This window comes from Ammospiza caudacuta, chromosome 2, assembly GCF_027887145.1.
Source record: "Ammospiza caudacuta isolate bAmmCau1 chromosome 2, bAmmCau1.pri, whole genome shotgun sequence".
In the NCBI taxonomy this organism is placed as follows: domain Eukaryota; kingdom Metazoa; phylum Chordata; class Aves; order Passeriformes; family Passerellidae; genus Ammospiza; species Ammospiza caudacuta.
This window is the reverse complement of record NC_080594.1, coordinates 90,334,753-90,359,948: the sequence shown is the minus strand read 5'-3', so window position 1 is coordinate 90,359,948 and position 25,196 is coordinate 90,334,753. Positions and strand designations below refer to the sequence as shown.

The 25,196-nt window shown below is 41.3% G+C and overlaps 1 protein-coding gene across 1 annotated transcript in view; it reads left to right on the top strand.

Annotated features, from left to right (window-relative positions):
* AFF3 (ALF transcription elongation factor 3) overlaps positions 1-25,196 on the top strand; it is a 266,456-nt gene that overhangs the window by 83,882 nt on the left and 157,378 nt on the right. The window contains exon 4 of the mRNA XM_058825605.1: positions 15,939-15,983. Coding sequence (XP_058681588.1) covers positions 15,939-15,983 — 45 coding nt within the window. The remainder of the gene's footprint in view (positions 1-15,938; positions 15,984-25,196) is intronic.

Below are 25,196 nucleotides of genomic sequence, written 5' to 3'. Positions count from 1 at the left end.
GGTTTTACACACAGCACAAAGATGTTTTTGAATGAATCAGTCTTTGCTATTTAATTTACATTTTGAGGGCTCATTAGGATGATGAATGACACTGCTGGAGAATAAAACATACTTCCTGAACAAAAGAAAATCTCTGTAGCCTAATAACATTTTATGCCAGCACTTACATTTGTCAGAAGTGGATGCTATTTATCCCTATGATTATTTAAAAATCATTTTTATTGTCCTTTGTGCTGTGTCCTCTTCTGGGAATTTTAATTCAGAGTTTGACACCTACTTATTAACTTCCATGAAGTATGGAGTACAAAGGCTTATACTATATAAATGATTCTAACCAGCCATGTTTATATTGCCTGGAGCTGTATACAAATTAGCTGAGTTTGGATTCATTTCTCCTAGAAATGGAAAAAAAAAAATTGGAGTTGTGTAACCTTTACCACCTCAGCAAAGTAAATGTGAGTTGAGCATGGCTGACCTGAGCTTACCAGGATACGGCAGTGAGTCAAAAGAACAAAGAGAAGTTTATGGCATTAATGCCATGAATTAGGAATCTCTGTGAGTTGAGAACACTCTATTTCATGTCTTCTCCTTCCTCATCTGGAAGGATGAGGGTGAAATAGGAATGCTAATGTTTGAAACTTCAATCCCATCCACTCCTTAATCAGTAAATAATTACTTGCTGTCTTTTCCTCAGTACTTATATATGCCTGTATTCTGGAGTCAAAGATATGCAAATATCAGAAAACAGACTATCTCTGGAAAAATGTCAAAATATTTTGGTAATTTAAACACTATTATAATAATTGTATTTTTATGGTTTGTCTCAGAAGACACACTGCTTTTGTATCAACTATTACATTTTAGACCCTTAATGAGTGTAAACCATCCTTTCACCAACATTCCCTCTTCCACTGTCCCTGTAGTAGATCTGCTCAGCAGCAGTGATATCCAGCCTTAAGAGTGAAACAAGTCAAAGATTTGGTTTGCCTTGCTGGGGGAGTGCACTTGTTATTCAGTTAACTTTTTAACTTTTTGTGAGAGCATATAAACCAGATTTGTTTGGTCATTATGATAGGATGTGGGAATGTTTGATCTTGTTTTCCTTCCCCTTTCCAAAGCCATCCTCTATGCCTTTCAAGAAGTCTAGCTAAAGCAAGTATGAGTGTGCAAGAAAAAGTATTTTCTTATATCTAATTCTACAGCATTTCATATTGATTTTTGAGGCGGTGCTAATTATCTGAAACATTAGATCCCAAATTTAGCTATCATTTTTATTTCTGAAGAAATTGCTCATCAGCCTCCAATATACTCCATAAATTTTCCCTGTTGCATATTTTGTGGGCAAATAAATTATGGGAACATTTTGTAACACCATGTACAAGTGTTACATGACTCTGTGCAGGTAATGGGTGAGCAGACAGAAACATTTGGCTACTTTTCATCCCCAAATGTGGTAGAGGCATTTCTGGGCATCAGTGCAGGCTGCTGTTTGGAGAGTTCCCATGGAGTTATTGCAAACCTCTTCCCCTTGGCTGGACCCAGCTGCTATGAGTGGAAGCCCTGGGAATGCTGCTCCAGTACGCACTGTGCCTTGGCTTCCCTCTTGTGAAGGACTGAGCCTGAGAAGGCTTTGATGTCTGCAGGCCTAATTTTGAAAAGCTGAGATCTTGTGGACAGACCTTATGTTTGATTTCAGAATACCCATTGTAGATTTTTGAGAGTGAGTGTGCATGTGTGTGTATTAGAGTTTGTTAGGACTTCTCTTGTTTCACTTGGTACTGTAATTTTCAGAGGGAGTTCCATCCTGCCTACCTAAAATGCTTCCAACCCTTTATGCTGCACAATGTATTCTTTGTTATCCTTCCTAAAAATATACTGTATTTCCCATATAGAACTGTAGCTATATCTTGTATTTAAAGTTATATATACACCAATACTTATCTAGATTGTGAAGTGCTATACAAGCTTTCATGGTAATGTGCTTGCATGCAAAGTACAGATTATTTCAGACTATTTTCAGTCGAGACGTCTGTTTAACATTTTTGTTGGTGACATGGGCAGTAGGATTGACTGTACCCTCAGCAAGTTTGCTGACAACACCAAGCTGGGTGCTGGTAGCAGTGTGCTGAAGGGAAGGGATACCATCGAAAAGGACCTTGACAGGCTTGAGAGGTGGGCCTGTTCAAACTTGGCTCATGGCAATCCCAAGCACAACTACAGGTGAAGGGATGAATGGATTGACAGCAGCCCTGAGGAGAAGGACTTGGGGACGCTGGCTGGCAAGAAGTTCAATGTGACCCAGCAATGTGAGCTTGCAGCCCAGAAAGAAAATTGTATCCTGGGCTGCATCCAAAGCAGTGTGTCCAGCAGGGCAAGGGAGGGGATTCTGCTCCTCTGCTCCACCCTGGTGAGACCCCACCTGGAACCAGCATCCAGCTCTGGGGTCCCAGCACAGGAAGCACACAGGCCTGTTGGAGCAAGTCCAGAGCATCAGAGGGCTGGCTGTGACTCTTGGATTTAATCTTTTCCTTCTGAACAAACAGCAGGATATACCACTTCCAAAAGTTACATCTCTTGTGTTGGTAGCTTTGATTGAGCTCTGAACCCTAGTGAGACACAATGGTTGATTTTTGGTAGGTTCACACAGCAGTGTCTGCCATGGTTAGTCCTTGTAGAAGCTGAGACGTCTGATGCACGGGTGGACACAGATTAAGAGTTTCTGTCTCTGCTCTAGAGATCCATCAACCATTTACGCAAATTGCCAAAATCAGTGCTAGTTTATTTTCATATGCTAGACAGTAAACTGTAGCAATTCAGCAGCTGCTATGCAAGCAGGAACCTCTGAGACAGTGTTGGTACAGAGAGATAAGAATGAAAATGTAAGCTTGGCTTCTGTCTCATTTTTGCTGTTATTTTCTTCTTTAGCTTAGAGGTACAGTTATTCTGGGTAGCAAATGAACCAATATCACACCTTTTCAAAGGCAGTGGTTTGGTTTTGCAATTATTTTCTAGGAATGAGCAATCCCATTGTATCTTGAATTTATATTTAGGTGCTGTCAACAAGGCATCTGGGGCAGTGAGGGAGGGGTAGCAGAGCCCGAGACCCATGTGGGTGATCTGTGCAGACAGGCTGCTGTGTCTAAACAGTCCCCATGGATAAAGTGATGCAGGTATTCATCCCATAACTGTTGGCTGTTTTTCCGACTGCAGGTGTTTAAAATCCCATTGTGCTTCTAGCATAAATGTATATAAAATTTATACTAGGCAGGAGCTGCTCTTAAATAGGGATTTTCCCAGTAACCCTCAAAGGCAGAGGCAGCTGCCTCTTGAACCAGCTGATTCTTGACTGTAAGATCTGTGCCTTCACCTGCGCAGAAATAGTTAAAAGTCTTTGCCTGCAACCCTTATTAGAGGATCTTGTTTCACAGTTGTATTTTTCCAGCAGAAAAAGAATCAGAAAAAGAGAGGGTTTTGCCAAGAACATTTTATTCTGTTCCTCACAAAACACCTGTTGCTGCAAATGGTGCAGGACAATCTGTGTTTTGGAGTGACTTCCCCATCTTCTCCCTGCCCTAATATCTAACTGGGCTACAAGGGGCTTGGAGTGGCATCTGCACACAAAACATTCTGGAAGTGCTACTGGAAGTATGGCTGGGGAGAGGGAAACAGAGCTTAAGGAAACCTTTAGAATATATGTATCCTTTTGCATTTTAATTTTTCTCTGGTGTTATTGCCTGATGTCCTTACGTGACAATATGGGCACACAAAAATCAGGTCCCAAGTGTAGTTTTGCCTTTCCCTCCTCTCCAACAAGAACCAGGACCTGAAACTCCAAACCCTTCATCAAATAGTTAATTCTCAGGAGAATGAGCCCCTCATCATTCCCTTCATAAACAAACAAATAAATAAAAGATACAAGGATCACATCTGTTTAATACACACTCTCTAAAAAAAAAAGAGTGCAGACTAAACATAGTAATCTGATGATTACAAATTATTCAGTCCTATAAACAAAGCATGACAATTGATGACAATGTGGTATCATCTATCATAAATGCAGAGCATCCTCTCTCATACATAACAAATAATTTGGAGTATTTCAAACCCATAACAAATATATTTAATGTAGTTCACTGTAAAACAATGTGTGTTTCTCTGTTTCTAATGCTATATTCAAAAGCCAGCCAAGAGCTTTTTGTGTTTTATTCATTATATTCATTTATGCTGCCAATTCTACTTACTATTCTAGTATTCTGATTTGAAAAATCAAAATTTAATGTATTTCAAGCAATACTTAATGCATGCATGTCTTCAAATTATAGGAGATGGTTTATAAAGTAAAGGATGAGACCATAATATAATTCCTGGGTTTCAGATAGATTTTTATATTGCTAGTTAAAGTATTGATCACAACCCTTACATTCTATTGGTAGCTTTTTATGTGAAGCAAATCAGCTGCCATTGTTACCAAAGCTGAAAATCTCCCTGAGTAACCCATGATAGATTTATTACATAGGAAGCTTTGATCCTCAGGAGTCGACTAAGATATTCAAAGTTCTTATAAAGGTGTCTTAGAGACTGTGATACAAATTCAGATGTCTGCTGTCAAACGACTCCTATTCAACAAACCCCTATGAGCCACCTTTGAAAGTGAAGCAGCAAGATGACACCATTCATAGCCTGGCTTTTGGAGAGATCTTTGTGCTCCCCTGCCTTTCCTACCTGACAACTCGTTCCAGCCCCTATCAAAGTTGCAAAACAGAATTTGTAAAAAGCTCCACAGAAGGGTTTAATGTGTTGAGAACAAATAACTTCTTTGTTGATATCCACTGCCAGATCAAAGTGACTGAGGGTAATAGGCCCAGAACTGCATTACCTTCAGTTACACCGGGGAACAAAAGAATAAAATAAAACAGCAAAGGGCGGCAGAGAACAATAAAAAAGGGAAAATACTAACAAGTTTAAAGGATTCAACGCCCTGAAACATGAATAAAAGCCACAGCAATAAATTCATCAAGATCATATAACAAAAGGGAAGCATGTGGCTTCTCAGCTGAAAGGCTTTCCAAGTGCACTCCTGTTTTCTGTATGTGTTGTTATAATTCAGGGTGCCACAAGACCTGCCATTCTCAACAGGGACAGAGAGCTGGCTCTGCTGCTCAAAAATGCAGATTTGTTGTACTTGACCTAGATGGAAATGTCTGTAAGCAGTATTAGGGATTTTCTCTCCATTTAGCTTCCATTTAAAATTAAATGGGGCTACACTGAACATTTCTTTCTCCAGAGACCAAATAACCTGTTTTTAAGTGGAGGATCATTAAAAAAAAAATCCTAAAGGCTTTTTTTGAAGCTTTCCAGTGAAAGTTTTGGAAATCAACCCAAACCAAACCTAAGGGCAACATAACCTTTCTGTGAAAACTCACAAACACCTTAAAGACATGGTGGTCCACTAGCTGTGTGGGAGGGCTCAATGCCAGCAGGTGGGAAATGTGTGCTTACTGGAAGGACAAATGTGCTTTTCCAGACAGAAAATCTGGGAAAGCTGAGACGAGTTTTTCTTTCTAAATTCTTTCTGTATTTCACTGCTACTTGTAACAGTGACGGCAAAAAGAAAATCAGAAAGCATTGTGACATTCAGATGCAATATCTTCTCTAAAAGTGGATACCTTGAGAGAATATGAAAAGGAAATGCCAAAAGAAAAAGAACTATGATCATTTAAAGCAAACCTTTTGTCCTCCAAGACTGAAGGACCAGTGTGACTTCCATAAAAAAATGTTAACAAGTACAATACAGTTACTTGGGAACTACCAGTAGCTCTCCCCCAAACCTGGGACATCATTTATTCTCCTGCTCCTGGTCTTTGTGATTGCCCAAATGGTAGGGTGCTCTCATGGTGCCCACAGGAAAGCAGGGACTAGTGCTGGGAAGCTGCCATTCCCTGGGATGGATGGTTTTACAGGTGTGGAGATATCTTCACTCTGGGGGTAAGGGAGCATGAGACAGTGCCTGGCTCCTGCCTAGCTCCCAGAAAAGAGGACTGATATGGGCTTGCAGTCAATCAGTGGTCATTTTTTTTTTTTTCAGTGGGATATAGGAAAGAAGGGGCAGGAAAAATAAGGAAGGTATTTCTCTATTCTGCAACTTTATAGATGTGCTGAATTTATTGGTTCCCATATTAAGGCTATTGTTGATAACATTTGACACTTGTTTGGTTACTTTGGGCATTTCCAGGAAACTTCTAGAGTTCTTTTGTGTGGCATGTACACACATACATGCATGTGTATGTATACATTGGTATATATATTTGTACCTTGATGTATATGTGGTGTCATGTACATTCCTAGCTGGAAGGAACTTAGATGTAAGTTCCTGCATCTAAGTGAGCTCTAAGACATCCAGCCCTGACATTTTAGTTGAAATTTTACACTATTAACTGCAATATGTTTAGAAAACAGGTTTCAGTAGGTTTGCAGTGAATGTGTTCCCATCAGTCTGTCAGTGACCACAGTATGCCTGGATTTTTCTTTTGACTTTCAGGAATCCTGAAAGCACAATAAAACTCTGCCAAGGTTTTCACTGTAGCTTGAAGAATTGTGCTATTTATCAGCCTCCATGTGGGTTTTAAGAGAATCCACCTGATCTGACCAGAGGTATCAATGGATTGATTTGAAGATGCAGATGGATACAATTGTTTTTTTTAATTGATAATGCTTTGGGTTTTCAATAGCAAATTATAACCCTCTTGGGCATTTGCCCAAGGTGTCCAGGTCATAATTACTATGATCAGAATATGGCTTTTGTGTTCTTTCCAATGAGGCTGAGCTATCATTGTCAAAACCATGTAAGGCTCTCTTCCTTACACATAATAGATAATTTTTTTCAAACTCATTTCTGATCCATCTATTCTGTGAAGCAGTTGTATTCTGTGCAAATCAGGGAAAGCAGTGCAATATAAGTGTTCTAAATCACTGGAAAGCCAAGGCAAGGCAGTATCACCTATGCCCAGACAAGGTAGGAAAATGGTCTAGTTCTGGATTTGCAGATAGGTTATTTGACTCTGCTGTCTTATCACCAGCTGCTCACTGGTCAGACTGGCTCAGTCAAGGGTTCTTGATGCTTGTTGCCCTCACAGTATCAGTTACAGTGAAAGGCTGAGGTTTCTTTTCCTGGGGAGGAGACACTGTCAAAGCCAAAACTGTCAGATGTTGGTGACATCCTTAGACTAGCAAAAGCCGTTAGCAGAAAGCCTCTGGTCTCCAAATCATGGGGTTTTTTACCTGTTGAGTTTAGATCAGTCTCAGTCTCTAAAACTCAGAAGGCTGCTCTCAGCATTAGGGATTAGTGAGAGGTTGTTTCTCCCCAGGAAAGTTTTTTCATCTCTGTGTGTTGTAGGAAATAATCCAGTGTTACCTTCTGGAGCTACAGGCTGCTACTCAGTGTTTTGGGCTTCTGGCTGCTGCTTGAAGATCTTGTTATCCCCTTTTAGCCCACTGTGAAAGCCTTTGGTCTTAATCTTTGAAGGAGGTATTGGGTAGAGTAACATCCTTGTTACCCATCATGACAGAAAACACCCTTGTGTCATTTGTCCTGTCCTCAGCTTTGTTAACAGGATACTCATCCAGATTTTTGGTAGCATTTCAATGTTAGTATCTTTCCTTTGGACTTTGTAGAGATGTTGTTTGGATCATAAGTTTTATTAATATTGAATTTCTCGTGCGAGGTTCTGGTTTTTTTCTTGTTGCCTCCACCACTACCCAAAGGGTGGATTTTTTCCCCCAATGTTTCCTAAATGGATGTAAATAGGCTTTAAGAAACACCTTGTAGATGTTACTCTTTCCATCAGCACTCATGTGCAAGGGCATTCTTCCATTGGGGGCCTTTTGTGGGAAAGGTTTCTCCAGAGCTGTGTACTGCAAAACCTTCAATCTGTAAGGGATTTAACCCTTTCTGTGCAACAGTTTGTAATCACATAACCTTTAGCTCAGTGGGAATGAATACCAATTATCATTTATAAACAGTTCCTCTCATTATGCGCCTATTTATGGCATCTTTTATAGCTTGCTAATTACAAGCACACAAAACAGAAATGTTTGGAGTTAAATAATGTAAACAGGGATGTAATTGATTTTCATGTTGAATAGTTTTTATTGATTTATCGTTAATTAACACTTTTAAAGGATCTCTTGGCAAAGTAATCCATTTAATTTATTCAGTGTTATACTAGCTGATGCTAAATTCATGTTAAAATTCACAAAAATATCAACAGTTCCACAATACCTGTTTTTCCAACTGTTGCCATTATGCAGATGTTACATATCCTCCCCAAACAAGCACAGACACTATATTAAATGCAATCAATCAGGCTCAGTCCAGGTCCTAGGCAACAAAGGTCCACATCACTAAAAACAGCACATTCCAGTTGACACTAATTGGCCATCTATGCAGCAAGGAGGACAGGTATCTGTGGGGGAGAAGAGCTGCTCTCTGTTGGTCTCAGGGCAGGGTCCTTGGGTGGGCTGTTGAAGGACTGCATGGGCTCAGGGAAGAGGATTTCATGCTTCAAAACCAAGACTCTGGTGTCCATAATGGAAACTTTCTGACAAATACATCACTGTGTAAAGCAGCAGTCACTTGACAAGTTTTGGGCATGCATATAGTACCGCAGAAAATGTAGCATGCTGAAGACTTTTCCAAAGGTCCCCAATGGCTTTTTCCAGTTTTTTTCTGTGGGAAGCAGGGACTGTGGAATCCATTCAGGGGGGTTTTCACAGCATTTTCGTATAGGTTAGATACCTTCCTCTCCTGCTGACTTTTCTGAAAGCACAGGTGACTTACTAGCACTTCCCCAGGATCAAGCATCTATCAAGGAGTAAAATTGCAAGGTGCAATCTTCATTATCACCAGCCCATTATATTTTTCAAATGGGTAGTAAGAGAGTGTAATCACAACAGGCCCTGTTTTTTCATTAGTGAAGAAAAACATTAATATACTGTGACATGGTATTGATTTGATGCAATCAATCTTTCCCAATAACAATAAAACCTTTATATTTTATTAATAGAACAATGCAGTTCGTCTCCATTACAGCTCCACTTTATTGTTCTGGGTCACAGTGTAATTCTGGCATGTTTGGAATTTTATTTTTATTAATATAATGTAAAAGCCTGTAAAATCACTCTGCTGATCTGTCAGAAGGTTTCATTTGAGGCTACCAAGCATCCTTTACTAGATGAAATGTTACCAGTGCAGCTCCAGTCATTGATTGTTCAATGACCCTTAGGGGTGGAGAGAGTGGGGAGGGTTAAGAAGAATTCTTGGCCTTTAATTGTCTTGATTTTATTTGTGGTGTGGACACTGAGACTTGGACTCTGACCATGTCATCAGTTTGAAGATCTCAGCACATGGCCAGATCCAGCCCCTCCAAATACCCTCCCAGCTGGGCTGTAGAGCCTGAGCTCTGCTGTGGCTCCCAGCAGCCATCCAGATGGCAGCCCTTCAGCATCATTTCACTTCCTCATCCTGGCTTCCCAACATTTACTGCAGGCCAGGCACTGCATGGACAGGAGATGATGTCTCAAGCTCTGGGACAGGCCATGGGCACATAGTGGAGGAGTTATGCTCTTCATATCATTTCCTTGCTCTTTTAAAAATAATACAATATGGTGAATGGCTTTACTTACACATCCACAGTACATCCATCTTCACCTGGACTCAGATCTGCCACAAGACCAGCACAGCCTTGTGATACTCTGGGTTATGGCTCTGTGAACTCCACTCCAGTCTTTCTTCTGGAAGGTCTTGCTCTCCAAAAGCTGCTGTTCTGCCTCAGTTGTGGGGGAGCTGCTGAGCACACTGCTCTGTCATTCATCAAGGGCCCAATGGGCTCTTGCTTCTCTTTCCTAGTGTGCATGGCAAGTCTGTTGGATCATTTGGCATTTCTCTCTCTCTACAGATACTTTTGATTCATCTCCTTTAATTAGCCAGAACATATTCCTGGTCCTGGTACAAGACTAGGGCATCATGATATTTCACTTGCAGTGAGGCCCCCAATTAGTACAGATACTTTCATTAAAGCAAAGCTAGATGACTTCTATCACTTGATCTTTTTTGTTTTTCTTGAAATAAAATCTTTTTAAAAGCTACTCCTCTTCCCTTTTGAACCAAGAACAGTGTTGCAAGATCCCTTGGTAGGAAAAATAATCCCCATAAAAATATGACTGGTCCATTTCAAAAGAGATGGGTTTATTAAAGGTAACAGTTTATTAACAGTGACTGTGAAATAGAGGGATTTAATGACTTTAATTAGTGCAACACTTTCTGGCACAGACCTTAAAGAGAATTTAGCTCCTCTTTCCCATCTCCCTCCTGCACTTCTCTGTGTCTAAAGAAGTGTCAGCAATTCCTCATAGTAAAAGTGAAACAGCTCCCACTCACAGCAATGCCAAGCACAGGAGAAAACTCCTGCACCAACAGACCATGGCCACTGGCACTCCAATTAGTGGTAAGGCATAGCAGGAGTGCAGAGTAAAGCTTTCAAATATCAGGAACAGAAAATCAAGCTTCCTGAGCTGCCTCTTTATTTCCTTGGTGTAACCTTACACAGCTCAGCCCTGCTTGCCTGCCTCCTCAGGGACAGATTAGGAGTCTTCTTCACAGAAGGCACAAGCATTATTAATGGCACCCAGTGAAATGAGGGTGACTGCAGTGTGCCATGGCTCCCTGAAGTCTATCCCTCCAAAGGTAGATGGAAATATTGCTGGTAGGTCTCATGTCACCCATCAAGATCAAAATGCCATCATTGTTAGAGAGGGAGAAAGAAAAAAGAAAAATACCATTTTTAATTCTGTCCTGATTTTTCCTGCTCAGTCCTTTTTCTATGGGATATCCCAGATTATCAGAATTGAAAATGTCTACACCCATGTTGATTTTGGCCAAACCCATTTTCATTCTTTTTTGAAGAAAATGCTTTCTTAAAGTAAAAAAAAATTCCAAAATTTGGAGAGAAACATTTGATATTTTGGTTTAATGCCTTCTTAATTTAGGCCATATCTTATTCTATGATTACAGATTATATTTCTTAAAATTTGTCATTTGAGTATTTTGACCTGATCAAATTTTTATTTCTCAACTGAATTGAAGAATGATTTGTAAAATTTCATTTTTAAGGTAATGATGTGACACAATTGCATTTTGTATGGAAGCATAGCCAAAGGGGTAAAATCAACAAGTAACCTGCCCCCAGGTCCCCATTCAGAATGAAAACATTACAAAAATTGGATATTTCCTGAGGGGCAAAAAGGTAAATTTTTGACTAGGTTCATCTTTTTAGATCTTAAATCTTTTTACCAGGCCATCTTTCCTGATATTCAAAGTCCTTCCTTTTCTCTTCAAGAGCCATGTGGGTTCAGCACAACCACTCCATAAAGAGCATTTTGGAGGATGTAACATATGTAAGGAAAGCAGTAACAACTTAAGCCCTGCATGTCTAAAAGCCTTTCCTGGACATCTGCAAATGGCACTTCCCCAAAATTCCTTTCCACAGCCTGGCTATATTTCTGCAGAATCCCCAGAAATCACATCTCAGATCTCAGGCACAAAACCCTGTTAAACTTCGGCAAATTCAGCAACTTGAATGTGTTAAGATCTCTTTAGAGAAATGATTGAAGGGAAAGTTTGAGAGTAATGGTTCTCCTGAACCTAAGAGGCAGAAGCCATACTTATGGATAAGTAAAAAGATAAGGAGTTTACTTCTTTGTAGTGGATATTCCTTTCTAGCAAATGGATTGCGTAGATAATGTTGCATGTGCATGTGTCTCTGTGTGTGTGTGTGTGTGTGTGTGTGTGTGTGTGGCTGGCAAAGAAGCATTTCTAATATGCTTTCAGATTAAGGTCCATCAAAGTGGGATTTTCCCCCCCCCCCTTTTTTCCTATTTTGTTTCATCGTGGATTTTGGTTATTGCCTGCCAGCATTCCGTGCCTGAATCTTCCCTTCAGGCCCCAGTGAAATCCTGCAGCCCCATGGTGAGCAGTGCTGTGCTGCGCCTGAGCAGCGTGGGGCGGACATGGGGTGGCCACTGTCATGCTGCTGGCTGCAGGTGACACAACCAGCCTGGCTCCCACTGAGGGGAAGAGGATGAGTGTGTACCTCAGGCTTCTGGAGATCGTCCTCACGCCTAATTGATACCAGAGACAAAAATCCGATAGCTTCTGGACGCTTTGTAAAAACACCAAGCACAGTCCAAATAATGACAGCACCAAAAGCTTGCATCATAAAAATCTCTTGGGCTAAAATGGATATAGATACTTGCAGAAGATTTTTGTTTCTTTCCTCAACATAAAGATTTAAAGGAGGGAGAAGTGTCACAATATAGGCAATTCCTTTCAGAGAGGTTTCTTTACATATCTCCATGTGAAAGCTCTCGGTAAAGGAAGAAAAAATAATGCTCTGAAACAAAATTTGTACAGAGGTAGCTTTTTTTATGAAATGACATCCCGTTTCCCAAGAATTCTATGTAGCCTTTAGTCAGTCTTGTTTCTTACAGTTCTCTGTGCTTTGCATGGTAATTAGCTGCTCATGTTATCAGCAGCACGACGCTCCCGGCTATTTCTCGAGCAGCGCTGCTGCTATCCTGGGCGGCAGCTCCGCGCATCCCCCGCCAGCCCGCACGGCAGCCAACCCTGGGCGCAGAGCTTGGCACTCTGCAGGCTCTGCTCACCGAGGGACGAGGGCAATGGGCACAGCATCCCAGGGGAAAAAAGAGGCTGAGCCCTCTTTCCCTGACAGGTCCCCAAGACTTGCCAGTATTTCAATGATGGTCCACTGGAGGTTCAGTGAGGCAAGTTTGTTATGACAGATCGCAAAACAGAGAGGAAGACAAACGAGACGGGTTTATCAGTGTCAGACCAAACACAGGGGAGCAGCTCCTCAGCTTAGTTTGCAGCAGCAGCCTCAAAACCTTTATTCGGTTTTAATTTTAATTTTTAAAAATAATAATGAAAACATTTATTGCATGAATGTCCTGTGGAGGGACTGCTTTGCAGAGCCTGCCAGCAGTGCTGACATCAGCCGTACGCAGGGGCCGCGTCACCAACGCAAGAGCGCTCAGATGGGGAAGTCCACCCAAGCAAATAGCGTGTCAAGGGCTCTCTACAGCTAATGCAATCCCTTCTTTTAATTTACATTTCAAGAAACATGTGCCAGCTTTTGTTGCAGTTTTTTTTTCAAGTTAAACTGTGGCCATGAGGTTAAATTCAGTTTGCCAGATTCCATGGCAGCATGTGTTCCTCTGTAACGTCAGTAGATGTGTAGTGGATGGTCTAGAAAGTTTGATATCAACAGTAATGTTATGATGTTCATAAATACTAAAAAAAAAAATCAAATTTACATTTGGCAAGATGTGAAGAGGTGAAAAACAGAGAGGAAAGTGCAGACATTTTCTGAGGCAGTTTTCCCCAAATATTATATCAGTTTTACATATCTTGTCTTTGGTTTTGTGTTTCCGGCCTATTTTTCACCCTTTGAAATGGTGCATGATGATACTGAGAGGGAGATGTGAAAAGCTTTTACTTCCTGCCCAGAGAGATGATGGGCTAGAAAGAAAACCTGAAGTTTTAGTTTTGGGGTAGTAGAAGCAAAATTTCTTGCTGATGAGTACTTGCAGACTTTTTTCACTACACTTCTAGGGAAGTTATTTAATTTTGTAACAGACGCTTGTTCCTAATCCTAGTCTGAAATAGCCTGCTGCCAAATTCACATTCAGTATTTTTATCCTCACAGAGAAAGAGATCATCGTTTTATCATATGTTCAATGTGCTCTATACAGCATAAGATCATATGGTCATCTCATCCCTTCTGTAAGATGGCAATAGACTCGAACAGACAACTTAAGGATGGCAGTGAATTTGTTGCTCTCTAAACAAGGCACTCATGATGAGGGCTTTGCATTCTCCACTGTTAGTGGGATAACAAGTGAACAAACTGGGGCTTGGGGAAGGAAGGGGAAGAAATAGATGGAAACCCATAGAGAAGAGAAAAATAGCAATTATCTAATATTAACTTTTAAATTATTAAATATACAGAGACTGTTGTGTCTCTCCATCTTGCTAGGTTCACTGGCAACATGAACACTTGCACTCCTGCTCCTGAGACAAGAATATCACAAATGGTGTTGTGCAGCTCCTCAGGGGCAGGTCTGAGGTCAGAACACAGCTATCTGCTCAGGGCAGCAGCTTCTCTTCAGCATCCATATATCAGATATGAGTAATTCTTCAAAGTCTGACTTCACCACATGTACCTTTACCTTTGAAATCAGTGGTGTAATTTGTAGGGAACTGTAAAGTTGATGGACTGTGTTTCATCAAGAAGAGTTGATTAATTTGCTTGTTGAGGGCCATATTCACCAAAGATTTTACAGGAGTGCAGGCAATAAAACACTTAGGACTTTCTATGAATTGGCATGAAACAACAGTCACAAAAATTAGAAAACATAAGTTGTTCTTCTGTATATGCATGGCTGCTGTTCTCCTGACCTTGGTTACAGCTGGTGGGCTTTAAGCAGTTGAAGATCCAAATGTCCTCAGTCCCTCAGCTCAGACTGGGGAGTGGTGGTAAAAGTGTCCAGGACTTGCACAAATTGGTCAGTGCAATCATTTGGCTTTAGTAGGCATTTTTGAAAATGCCTTGTGATTTTTTCTTGTGCACAAATACAGATGTAGTAGAGAAGTCTGTTTTCCAGATGAGAAGAGCTTCATTTGGAAAAATGAATTGCTTTGATATATCTCCAGGTACACACCTGAAAATTCAGAGCATCCAGGGGTTTTTTGAAAACAAGAGAAGACCAAGCTCACCTCTCTGCTAGCTCTTTGGGTACAGTAATTACCAGATGGATTTTTTTCTATCCCCCTTTCCCCACACAGGAAGATCTCAAACCCCTGCTTTGTGATTTAGTTCTGTTCTGCTAAAAGAAGAAAGCCTTTTTTTGGGGAATAGTCAGGGAGTGTAGTGTGGTGAAGGAAATCCCCAGACAGCTTGCTGGATGCAGCAGCCACCTGTATCTTGTGGAGAGTTGTAGGAGATGGGCACCCCCTCAGCATCAGCAACTCCATCCAAGTGTGCCCTCTCTTCCCAGGTGTGCCAGGCAGTGTGAGCAGACTGTGGCAGGGGGCAGGCAGGAGGGAAGGGATGTGTGTCTCCACTGCCTCGTCCTCATTGGCAGAAGTTTGTGTCCCAGTGAACACCCAGGCTGAGCATGCAGGTGAGGCACTGTCTGGATGGTCTCCAGCTGCCCTGCCAAATCTCTGATTTCCCCTCTGCAGAGTAGCTCTGGAGTGAGTCCTACTGCTTGGGAGAGTCGAATTCTTCTGTGCCCTCAGTCCCACAATGCAGGGGTGGCCTTAGAGTCGGCATTTTAGGAAATAGCTTCTCAGGACTGCTGTGCCCATGCTCAGTGTTGCTGCCTGCAGCTCTCCCCTCAGCATCACATCTACATCTGCCCTACACATCCTCAGCCTTTGCACAGTCTCACTGCAGAGCTCTGCTGCACAAAGGATGTGGAGAGATGTTATTTACTTAATAGAAATAAATGCACATTGGATCCATGTACATGCAATAACTTCTTTGCTTCTGCTTACTCATACACAGTAGAGTCCAAACTGCAAGAACAGCACCCAAAAGTGGTGTGAAAAAAAGTCTGTTGAATTTATAGAAATATGTTGCAATCATATGTAAACACAGTAAATATTTCATCTTCCTGTGGTGCTGATAGGGAATAATTTGGGAATTTTAAGCAGCGCAACTTTTCAGATGCTGGAAAGACTTGGTCTCATTTTGAATCTGTAATAGAGGTTGGAATATATTTCATGTGACAACCATGTCCTCAGACCTATTTGTTATTTCTTTTTATAACATAAACAAACTGTCTTCTCATTTTGTTTACAGGACAGTGGAACGGGAGATAACAGCTGCATTGAAGAAATATTGCGGGTAGGAATCCTAAAAAAATAATTTTTTCCAGTCCAATTGTGTTTGCTCTGAAAAGACAAGAGAATAACAAGAATATTGCAATTACTGGTGTTAAAATTTTCCTCTTTTAGATTGTCATCTTTCTAAGTAAAAAGTAGGCAAAATTATTTCCTCAAGAAAAATAATTGAAAAATATGTAAGAACAACATTTCAAAGCCTGTGGATTTCACTGCTACTTTATGCCTGTACAGCTGACCTTCATGCATGGAGAAGCAGATAATGGGATAAATTATAAACTGAAATGTACAATGATGTTTCAGGTTTACAAACCATGCAAAGTGCATGTTTCCATTAATCATGACTGTCAAAAATCTTAATTTTGAAGGGAGGTCTAGGAAGGTCATTTTCCACCTGGATTTAATTATGTAATGTCATTATTTTCATTATGTCCATTACATAATGACAATGTGCAAAATCTGTAGTTATTTCCATATTTCATTATTATTTCTTTTGTCTTTGTAATTTCTAGTTTATTTTCATGGAGCAAATTAATACACATCCAGACAGATCTTGGCTTGAATTAACTTGGATATTGATTATTTCCTGTGGCAGATATATTTATAAACAGTGAAAAATTTCTGTAATATTTTAATTCATGGTTATTTTGGTTCATTTTCAAAAATTATAATTTGATCATTCACAATGCCTAAAAGTCTGATGTAATAGTGATTGAAACACAAAGCAAGGTAGATGGAATGATAAAACCTCCCTGTTAACTGTATGTGCTTCAACCTCTTGGATATTCCGTCAACCAAATATTTCCGATGATTTATAAACTACAGGGTTATAAATATTTGGTTTGGAGGTTAGCACTGCATCAAGCCTGTTGTTTCTAAAGGCATTTCTCCATTCTCCCTCAATATGTTAAATGCAGCTTTTAATTCTTACACTGGATGAAGAGTTTATGGAAGGGTGATGATGATATATTGTTTGGACTTCACTGGCAGAACTTTTGCTTAGCTAACATTTACAAAGTAGGCTTTGTTAGGACTTAGGTTCATATTCAACAAGCCTAAGCCACAGTCCCTGCTGGTTTGTTACAAATTAGTGGCAGATATCATGAATTCATGGTGTGATGTGACATTTAGGCTCCCATTTTCATTTTAAAGCAAGGCTTTTAAAATTAGCGGTCAGAGAAACTGGTCTTCTTCCTTTAGTTTCTGTAGTTTGGCTCATGCCATTAAGCAAAAATGCAGAAGAGGCACAATTCCTTCCACACAGAGGAAGATGGGTATGTAAGAGACACCATCTGAGAAGAAAAATGCACTGTTTGACTAAAGATAGTAAGGTGCATCTCCAAAACAATGAACACAGCTGCTGCTCTCTCTTTTTTTTTCTTTGGAATGTTCCTCAAGAAATATTTTTGTCAAGCTTCATGATGAGTAACCTCACCAATCTGCCCATCTTCCATGTCTGCAAACCTGGGCATCACTTTCTATTCTGACCTGCCCTTATGTCTCTGTGTCTAGGACTACACGTAAATCTTCCAGGCTGTTACTCTATAGTCTTTCTGACTGAAGCTCTTTATTCTCAAGGGTCCAAAACTCTCTTTACACAGTTTGATTGCTGCTGCATCCTTTCCTAGTTTTTGACAAATGCAGTGTTACCCACCTCCATTCATGCTGCTGCACAGATCATTTTCCTAGCTTGACATCTTGCCCAGAGACATCTGTCTTCACAACTCACCACTGTCATCTCCTTCTCTATCACATCAAGTACAGCTATTTGTCTCTGATTTTAAGGCCTCCAGTCCATGCTAACATATTAAATCCCAATTTTAGCTTAGCTGGTGATGTCAAAAAGTTACTAAGTTTTGCATCAATTAATTTCTCCAATACTTCCCATCAGATCTGGGAAGAGCCTTGAAAACTTTCCCAGTCAGCTCCATAGCTACCTCCCAATCTTAAGAAGCTCTTTTTTCCCAAGGATGGTGGAAAACCAGTGATGAGGTCGGGGCTCTACCACTGTTTCTCATGCTTGAACATTTTTGTCCCAAATGTTTCTTGTAATACTCTGTCAGGTCAGATATCCAACTGTTCTCTTTTGTACTGAAAAGTGGATTTTTTATGTCAAGGAACTGCTGTATATTACAAAAGCAGTGCTTAGGTACTCTCGTAATACAAATCCAGATCTGCAGTTGTTGTTGTTACTGGTAATTACTGAAACAGCAACAGTAATAATGTGCCTTTGCTGCTCACCTTGTAATTTACTGGCATCTAGATATTTCCATCCCTCTCCATGCCGCCTTTTTGTCCTGAGCAGATCCATGAAGTTGTAACACAGGTTTTCTACTTTTCTGAAACAGACTGTTTATAAGGAATGCCATTTCTATGGTTTTGTTGGAGGTGCTATTCACATCATAAAGCCAAAGTTTAGCTTCTTTTCAAACAGAAAATATGAAGTTGCTATACAGGTGCCCAAAGGCAGACAATGAAAAGCCACAGCAGCTGAAATACTTGTGTTCCCCTCAGAAAAGACGACTGGCCTGCTGGAATGTGTTTATTATGGGAAGGGCGACTCCTAATACATGGAACATCAGCAAAAGGAAGAAGATGCTTAAAATTCATCCTTTTAAGGAATTCTTCACCCTACTTAGGCTGTCTCTTGCCCAACACAAAGCAGAAAACATCCCCTCTTTCTAGGTGATGTGTTCCCTGCACAAGTCAGGCTGTGGCTTTTCCATGAAACAGATACTTCCATGGTGTGTCCATGTTTCTGCAGTCAAGAGTGAGGGCAGTAGTAAGTGTGCCCCGCGTCTGCTCCATCTGCTTCCCTGTGTTCCCTTCCCCCAGCAGGTGAGAAGAGGCAGGTTTGTGCATGGATCTTGTCACCCTCTGGTTCCGGCATGTGGCCATGGCCAGAATTAACATCTGGACCTGGGCTGCAAATCAGTGTAGGTGTGGCTTTAAAATCACCAAATCTGATGTTGCACTCACTGTGACAAGATTTTGTAGGTTTTTTTTTGCTGTCTGCTGCAACACAGGTTGCCACAGCTTAAGTCTAGCCTTTCTTGATGTTATTTTACCAAATGTATCGAAGCTCTATAGACTTTGTAAACTGACAGATCCTTCTGCACAAAACTGCAACTTCCAGAGAACGCCCCCAAGTACTGAAGCACAGAACCTCTTCCAGTCCTGAAGGAGGTTGATTAACAAGACAGTAACCCTGTTGAGATTGGAGCTGTTGTAAGGCCTCCTGTAGAGTTCATAATCACTGCAGGAATCCTGAACCTCATCTAACCCCATGCACTAATTTATAGCAGCTTCTTCAAAGTGTGCTGACTTCTCTGTCCAGCTCCAGGCACACACTTTGAGGATAGAGAAACTTCTGAGAGCCTTCAATGTAAATAACTCCAGTAAGATCAAGTTAAAGATGTAATGTTGAAACATGAGAGAAAAGCCTCATTTCTTGCTAGTAGATTTAAAAGGCAATTCCTTGTAAGCTTTGCATTGTTCATGGAGGACATGATAGAAAACTTTGAAGTGGAAAATAAAAGTTAGGACTTCACAAATACCCTTTGTTCCACCGTGCATGGAGCAGTTGCTATGCGAGTTCCTGAGACATTGCCAAAGCGAACCTACTCACTTCCTTGCTAAAACACAGGCTGGCCAAGAAAGATTACTTCAGTTCTGGGGTCCCCAGCACAGGAAGGACATCAACCTGTTGGAGCAAGTCCAGAGGAGGCCACCAAGCTGATTAGAGGGAAGGAGCACCTCTCCTGTGAGTAAAGGCTGAGACAACTGGAATTATTCAGTCAGGAAAAGAGATGGCTTAGGGGTGACCTAATTACAGCCTTGCAGTACCTAAAGGAAGCCTAAAAAAAAGAGGGAGAAAGACTTTCCACAAGAACATATAGTGACAAGACAAGGGGGAGTGGATTCAAACTAAAAGAGATTAGGTTTAGATAAGATACTAGGAAGAAACTCTTTACTCCAAGAGTGGGGAGGCACTGGAACAGGTTGCCCAGAGAAGCTGTGGATGCTCCATCTCTGGATGTGCTTAAGGCCAGACTGAATGGGGCCCTGAGCAGCCTGGTCTCGTGGAAGGTGTCCCTGCCCTTGGCAGGAGGGTTGGAACTAAAACATCTAGAAGGCCACTTCTGACTCAAACCATTGAGTCTGTGATTCTATGATAGTAATTTTGGCTGATTTCTATTTGACTTTATTAGTGTGTGGAACTCAGTATTTTGCTATGACTGGTGGGGTTTAAAGTAAACATTTATTTCACTGTAGTACCTTCAAAAAACAGGAGCAACAAGAATCCTGCCTCTCCACTAAGTTAACTGTTGCAGTCAATATAGGAGGCACTCTGAGAATATTTGCTATGGAGTTAAGTAAGGGAGTGTGTTGAGTGCAGGCAGTTCTTGATTTGCAAGGTAAGTGGAGATTGATCAGGCTATTCTTACAGTCTTAGCTGTGATTTCCTAGAGCTGTGGTAGCTTTGTTGGAAAGAGACCCACAGGCAAGCTGAGCTTTTGATTATTGAAGAGCTTCCTTGTGAATTCCCTGGATATTTTGTTGACATGAGCAGTGTCATTGAACTGGGTAGAGAGAGGCACAGTTTGAGTGTTTGGCCTGCAAACAGTGTTTGGCTGCAGAATGAGAAGGCAGCAGGAAGCTGGAGGAGAAACAGGAATGCAGAGAAAGGGCTGGAGAAAACCCGAGCACAGCCAGTTAACACAGAAAAAGCCACGTCCCTTGAAATGGCATGGAGCAGTGGGGAGACAGGCTGGGGTCTGCAGGGGAGGACAGATAATTTCTTTCAGAGGAGATAGAAAAAGCCATTGGGAGGCAGTGAAAGGACATGGACTCCAGCTGTGAACATCCGCCCCAGTGAAGGACTGCTCTCCTTGGTGCCATGAACCTCCTGTGCAGGGAGGGATAAGCACCCACAGATGGCCTTGAAATAGGTTGTGACTCCTCATGGCCACAGGACATCCACTTATGAAAATGACATTTTAAGTGTGATGGCTTTGATAAGTGATTTTCTTGACTCCCTCCACCCTGTGAATCTAATCAGAGTTTGTAAAGCACTGCACTTCTTATTTGAGCAACATAAAAAAAGAATGTAAACAGAATCTAATTCTGTACTTTTCCCTTCCCCACTTGGGATCCCTGGCTCATTAGCAGTCTTGCTAATTCTTTAGCAGGAAGCATTAAGGATCGACCCATCAAATATTCAGAGCCCTTTTCCAAACCTCAGCAGCCATATGTGCCATGAGATCAGCTGCACTCCATCAGCTGATTGAATTAAAACAAAAGCAGAGGTAAATTAGAAACTGTCTGCACAAGACAAATCCTGTGAAAACATGAAATTCTACCAAACACACTGTCACTGTGAATAAGCATCACAGTCAGTGGAGCACACGTCAATACTTAGAGGGGAGAAAAATCAGTTTCTTAGAGGTAGGTTGTTAGTTCAACAACTGTGAACTGCTGCCTTGTAAATGTTAATGACTCTAAGATCCCACTGGCTGCAGTTAAGCTCCTGGTGGAGTCGGACATGTGAAGAATTACAGAACACAAATATGGTAATCAGCAGTATATTTCTAAACACTCCTGTTGCTTTCCAAAGCAGACGCAAAACCCTACAGGTGGAGTGAGACCCACTTTGCTGCACAGGCTCGTGCAGGAGCTGTCTCTGCACCAGCAGAGCGTTTCTTTGCAGTCTCACTGCTGGGCAGCATCAGGAGGGAAGTGAGAAGGCCAGCCTCAGAGCAGCACCTTTGTGGAGACATTTGGGTTAGCTGTTGTGACTGAACCTGGTGGTTGCTGGAGGAACACACCAACTTCAGGAAAAAGAGAGATGGTTGAGGAGAGAGAAGGTATGGAGACCTGTAAGCAGCTCCAGTTTGCAGACACTTGATTAGTCTCATTGAACACAGAAGTACTCCAAAGTGTCAGAATCATATAAAATAATGTATCAGATGCATAAAATAGCACTTTTTTCATTGCAGTGTTTCAGAAGAACTTCCACAGCATGTCTTTGCTTTTAGTATCCTAAACTTAGTATCCTAAATTTCAGAGGGATTAAAGCATTATTTTAGGTGATGTATACTGTTCATTGCATTTCTTCAGTATTATTCTTTTTGTCTTTCTTGCTCAAATAAATGAAAAATCATACATACATAAGAGTGCTTGGAAAATCTAGCATTTCACTCAAGGACTAAATCCCAGAAACACTAAGACACATTTCAAGCTATTCAATTCAACCTGCAGCACTCACCTATAAACATTGCCCTTCTTACCACACCTACACCCAGCTCATCTGTACAGAACCTTTTCTGAGCAGTCACTGTGCCTTTATCAGCTTTCTTCAGCCAGCCTGGGTACTGCTAGTGGTGTGGACAGCAGCACTGTAGAGCTTCAGCAAGCTCTGCCTGGAGCTTCTCCAGCTTCTCAGTGAGAATTAGCAGTCCATACGGTACATTGGGCTGTTAGAGCAAAATTAGCAGCAGTACCAGAGCTAAAGATATTTTGTCTTTGTCCACATAAGCTGCAGTGATTACAGAGAGCTGTGTACACCACCATCCCCTTGACTCCTCGCACCATGAAAATTTCAGGACACACCCTCTGTATGTGGTGCCTTGGACTCCCTCTATGTATCTGCTTAACCCAAGGTCTTTCTCCCTCCAAAAGGCTGGAGGGAGATTGCTTACTTTTCACACATTTTGTCCCGTTTCATGCTCTCTCAGATCATCAGAGTCCCTCTCCATATGACCTGTTACTTATTGTTAGCTCATCTGAATAGAACCTGCTCCTGGTTTGGCCACCATGCATGGCACATCCTTTTAATTGCCCACATTGTGGTTTTCAACTGTCAATACACCTTCACAGCCAACATTTTAAACCTAGACATGTAAATATTGCTTCCCTGACCCTTAACAGATAGAGTCTGAGGCACAGAACCCCATGTAAAATGCATTAAATGCTACACCAACAGTTTTAATGTCAACCAACCATAAATTAGTTGTACATCAGCTGTTCCTTTGAATTTTCATTCTTCGATTTTTTTCTGCTTCCTCTGTTTTTGTTGAAAATGCTGTCTCAAAGGAATCTGAGGTTGGAAGTATGCTGTATATTTAAAACTTGAACATAGTAAATCTTGATGTCAGTTAATAAATACCACCTTAAAAAGACAAAAATTATAAATTTGTTAGTGGAAATAGGAGATCAAGCTAGAAACTCATATGTGGGACTACAACTTAGAACTAACACGACTCAAAAGGTAATCTATCTTTCAGTCTGCAGGATCTGGAGGCACACTCTGTGCTGTTAGCCACTCATGTGCTAGGGCACTGACATTTTCAAGTACAGCAAAACCTGGTGTTTTTTTTGAACTGAATAGGGTGCTACAGACAAAAGAGACCCCATACTCCTTTTAGAATTCAAATAGCTGATATGCAAAGGCTTTGTGGTAGGGAAAGTCAGGTCAGTGTAAAAATGAAACACTACAGTGCTAATTTGGTGGAATTAATTTTTAAAATTGCTGTTTTGTAGCGAGTGTATATACCCTGTTATTTGATAAAGCAAGAGAGAATCCAGAATGAATTATCCAGCCTCTCTGCTATGCAAAAACAATCCAGTAAAATACTTACTAATTTTTTCCTCTGTTTAGAGTGCTTTCACAAAGCTGGGGAAAAAAGCACTATCACCATCTTGTTCCAATACAGAGAAATGATTCCTTGTTATTAGGGGCAAAGGGCCAGATAGAGCCTCATTTTGTGTAGCCCTGCCACAGCTCCTCTGAGGCCAACAAAATTAATACCAAAATAATACCAGAAAGGATCTGTATTATCAGTCCTAACAAAAGAAGACTAAAATTTGGGCAATAGCAGGTATCTGCACTGCTGGGAGCCTGGGGCTTGAGCCTTCAGCTGCTTTCTTTAGAGAAAAACTGACTTTCTACCCTCTTGGTAAGACTGACACAAAACAAATTGAAACCACAGGGAAGTGTGACTTGAGATGGCAGAGCCCTTCAGCAAACCCTATGGTGACAATGGTTTCCTCCTTGATTAAACAGGCATCAGCCTGTTTCCTCCTTGATTAAACAGGCAGCGGAGGGAGAGGCAGAGCCCATACTCCATGCGTTGTGGGCTGCAGAGCCAGGCAGTCATCGCCCTGTAGGGGGATACAGCGTGGGTAAATGAAGGCGGTATAGAATGTAATCTTATCCCCTAAAGAGTGTCAGCTGAACCAATTACTAAAGATTAGGAGCAGGCCTGATCTTAACAGGCCACACCTGTAGCCAATAAGAACAGTGCTATAAAAGAGTGGATTGGTAGGAACTGGTGTCAGAGGACTGCTGCAAGGACTAGGAAGAGTCAGTGCTTAGAGGAGATGCCTATGAGAAACATTGAGGAGGTATGAAACTCTGGTGATATGAAAATCCTTGTACCACAATAAGAGAACTCTTGATATATAAGACAACATTGCCCCACAGTCCCTGACACCTGGGGACACAGCCCTGGTTTGTCCTGTGAGCCTGCAGGGTGACAGACCTGGTGCCATCCCCACCTTAAGCTGTGTCTCTGAAAACAGAGCATTAAAACCTGCATTGCTTTCATCTGTGGGTTTCAGTGGCTGACACTGCACAAGTACTTTGGCCATGCACCTTCTCCTGTCTCCCGCACTGATATTTTCAGTAGATATTGCCTTATATCTAGGAAATTCCTCTGTGGTGCCTGATTTTCCACAACTGGAGATGAGCAGCAGGAACTCTCCCACCACTGTCACATTTTGGTCTGACCCAGGATGCATGAGCTCTCTGTTTATGTCTGAGAGGCCGCTCTCCTCATTTGGGACAAATATTCTTTTGTTAATCTCACTTAATCATATTTAGGAGCAACACATGAGTTAGCAGTTAGCTTCACTTGGCAAAAAGACTTTAAGGAAATTGTGGGAGAAAAGAGGAGTCTAATAAAAGGAAATTAAATCACTTTCAAGAATATTCTATTGCAATGTCTGTACTAATAAGTGAAATGGTCTAATAAGTGTTCTCTTTGCCCGAGGCTAATCAGCAGTGCATGGCTTGTGCCCAAAAAGCTAAGCTCTCTCCCAGCCATGCCACAAAGTGGATTCACCCATGCTGCCTGTTGGGAGAGACCCCAGGCATGCAGGGTTTTTCTTTGCAAGAGCTGGCCCCAGAACCCTGCTGCTGTCAGAAAATACCATT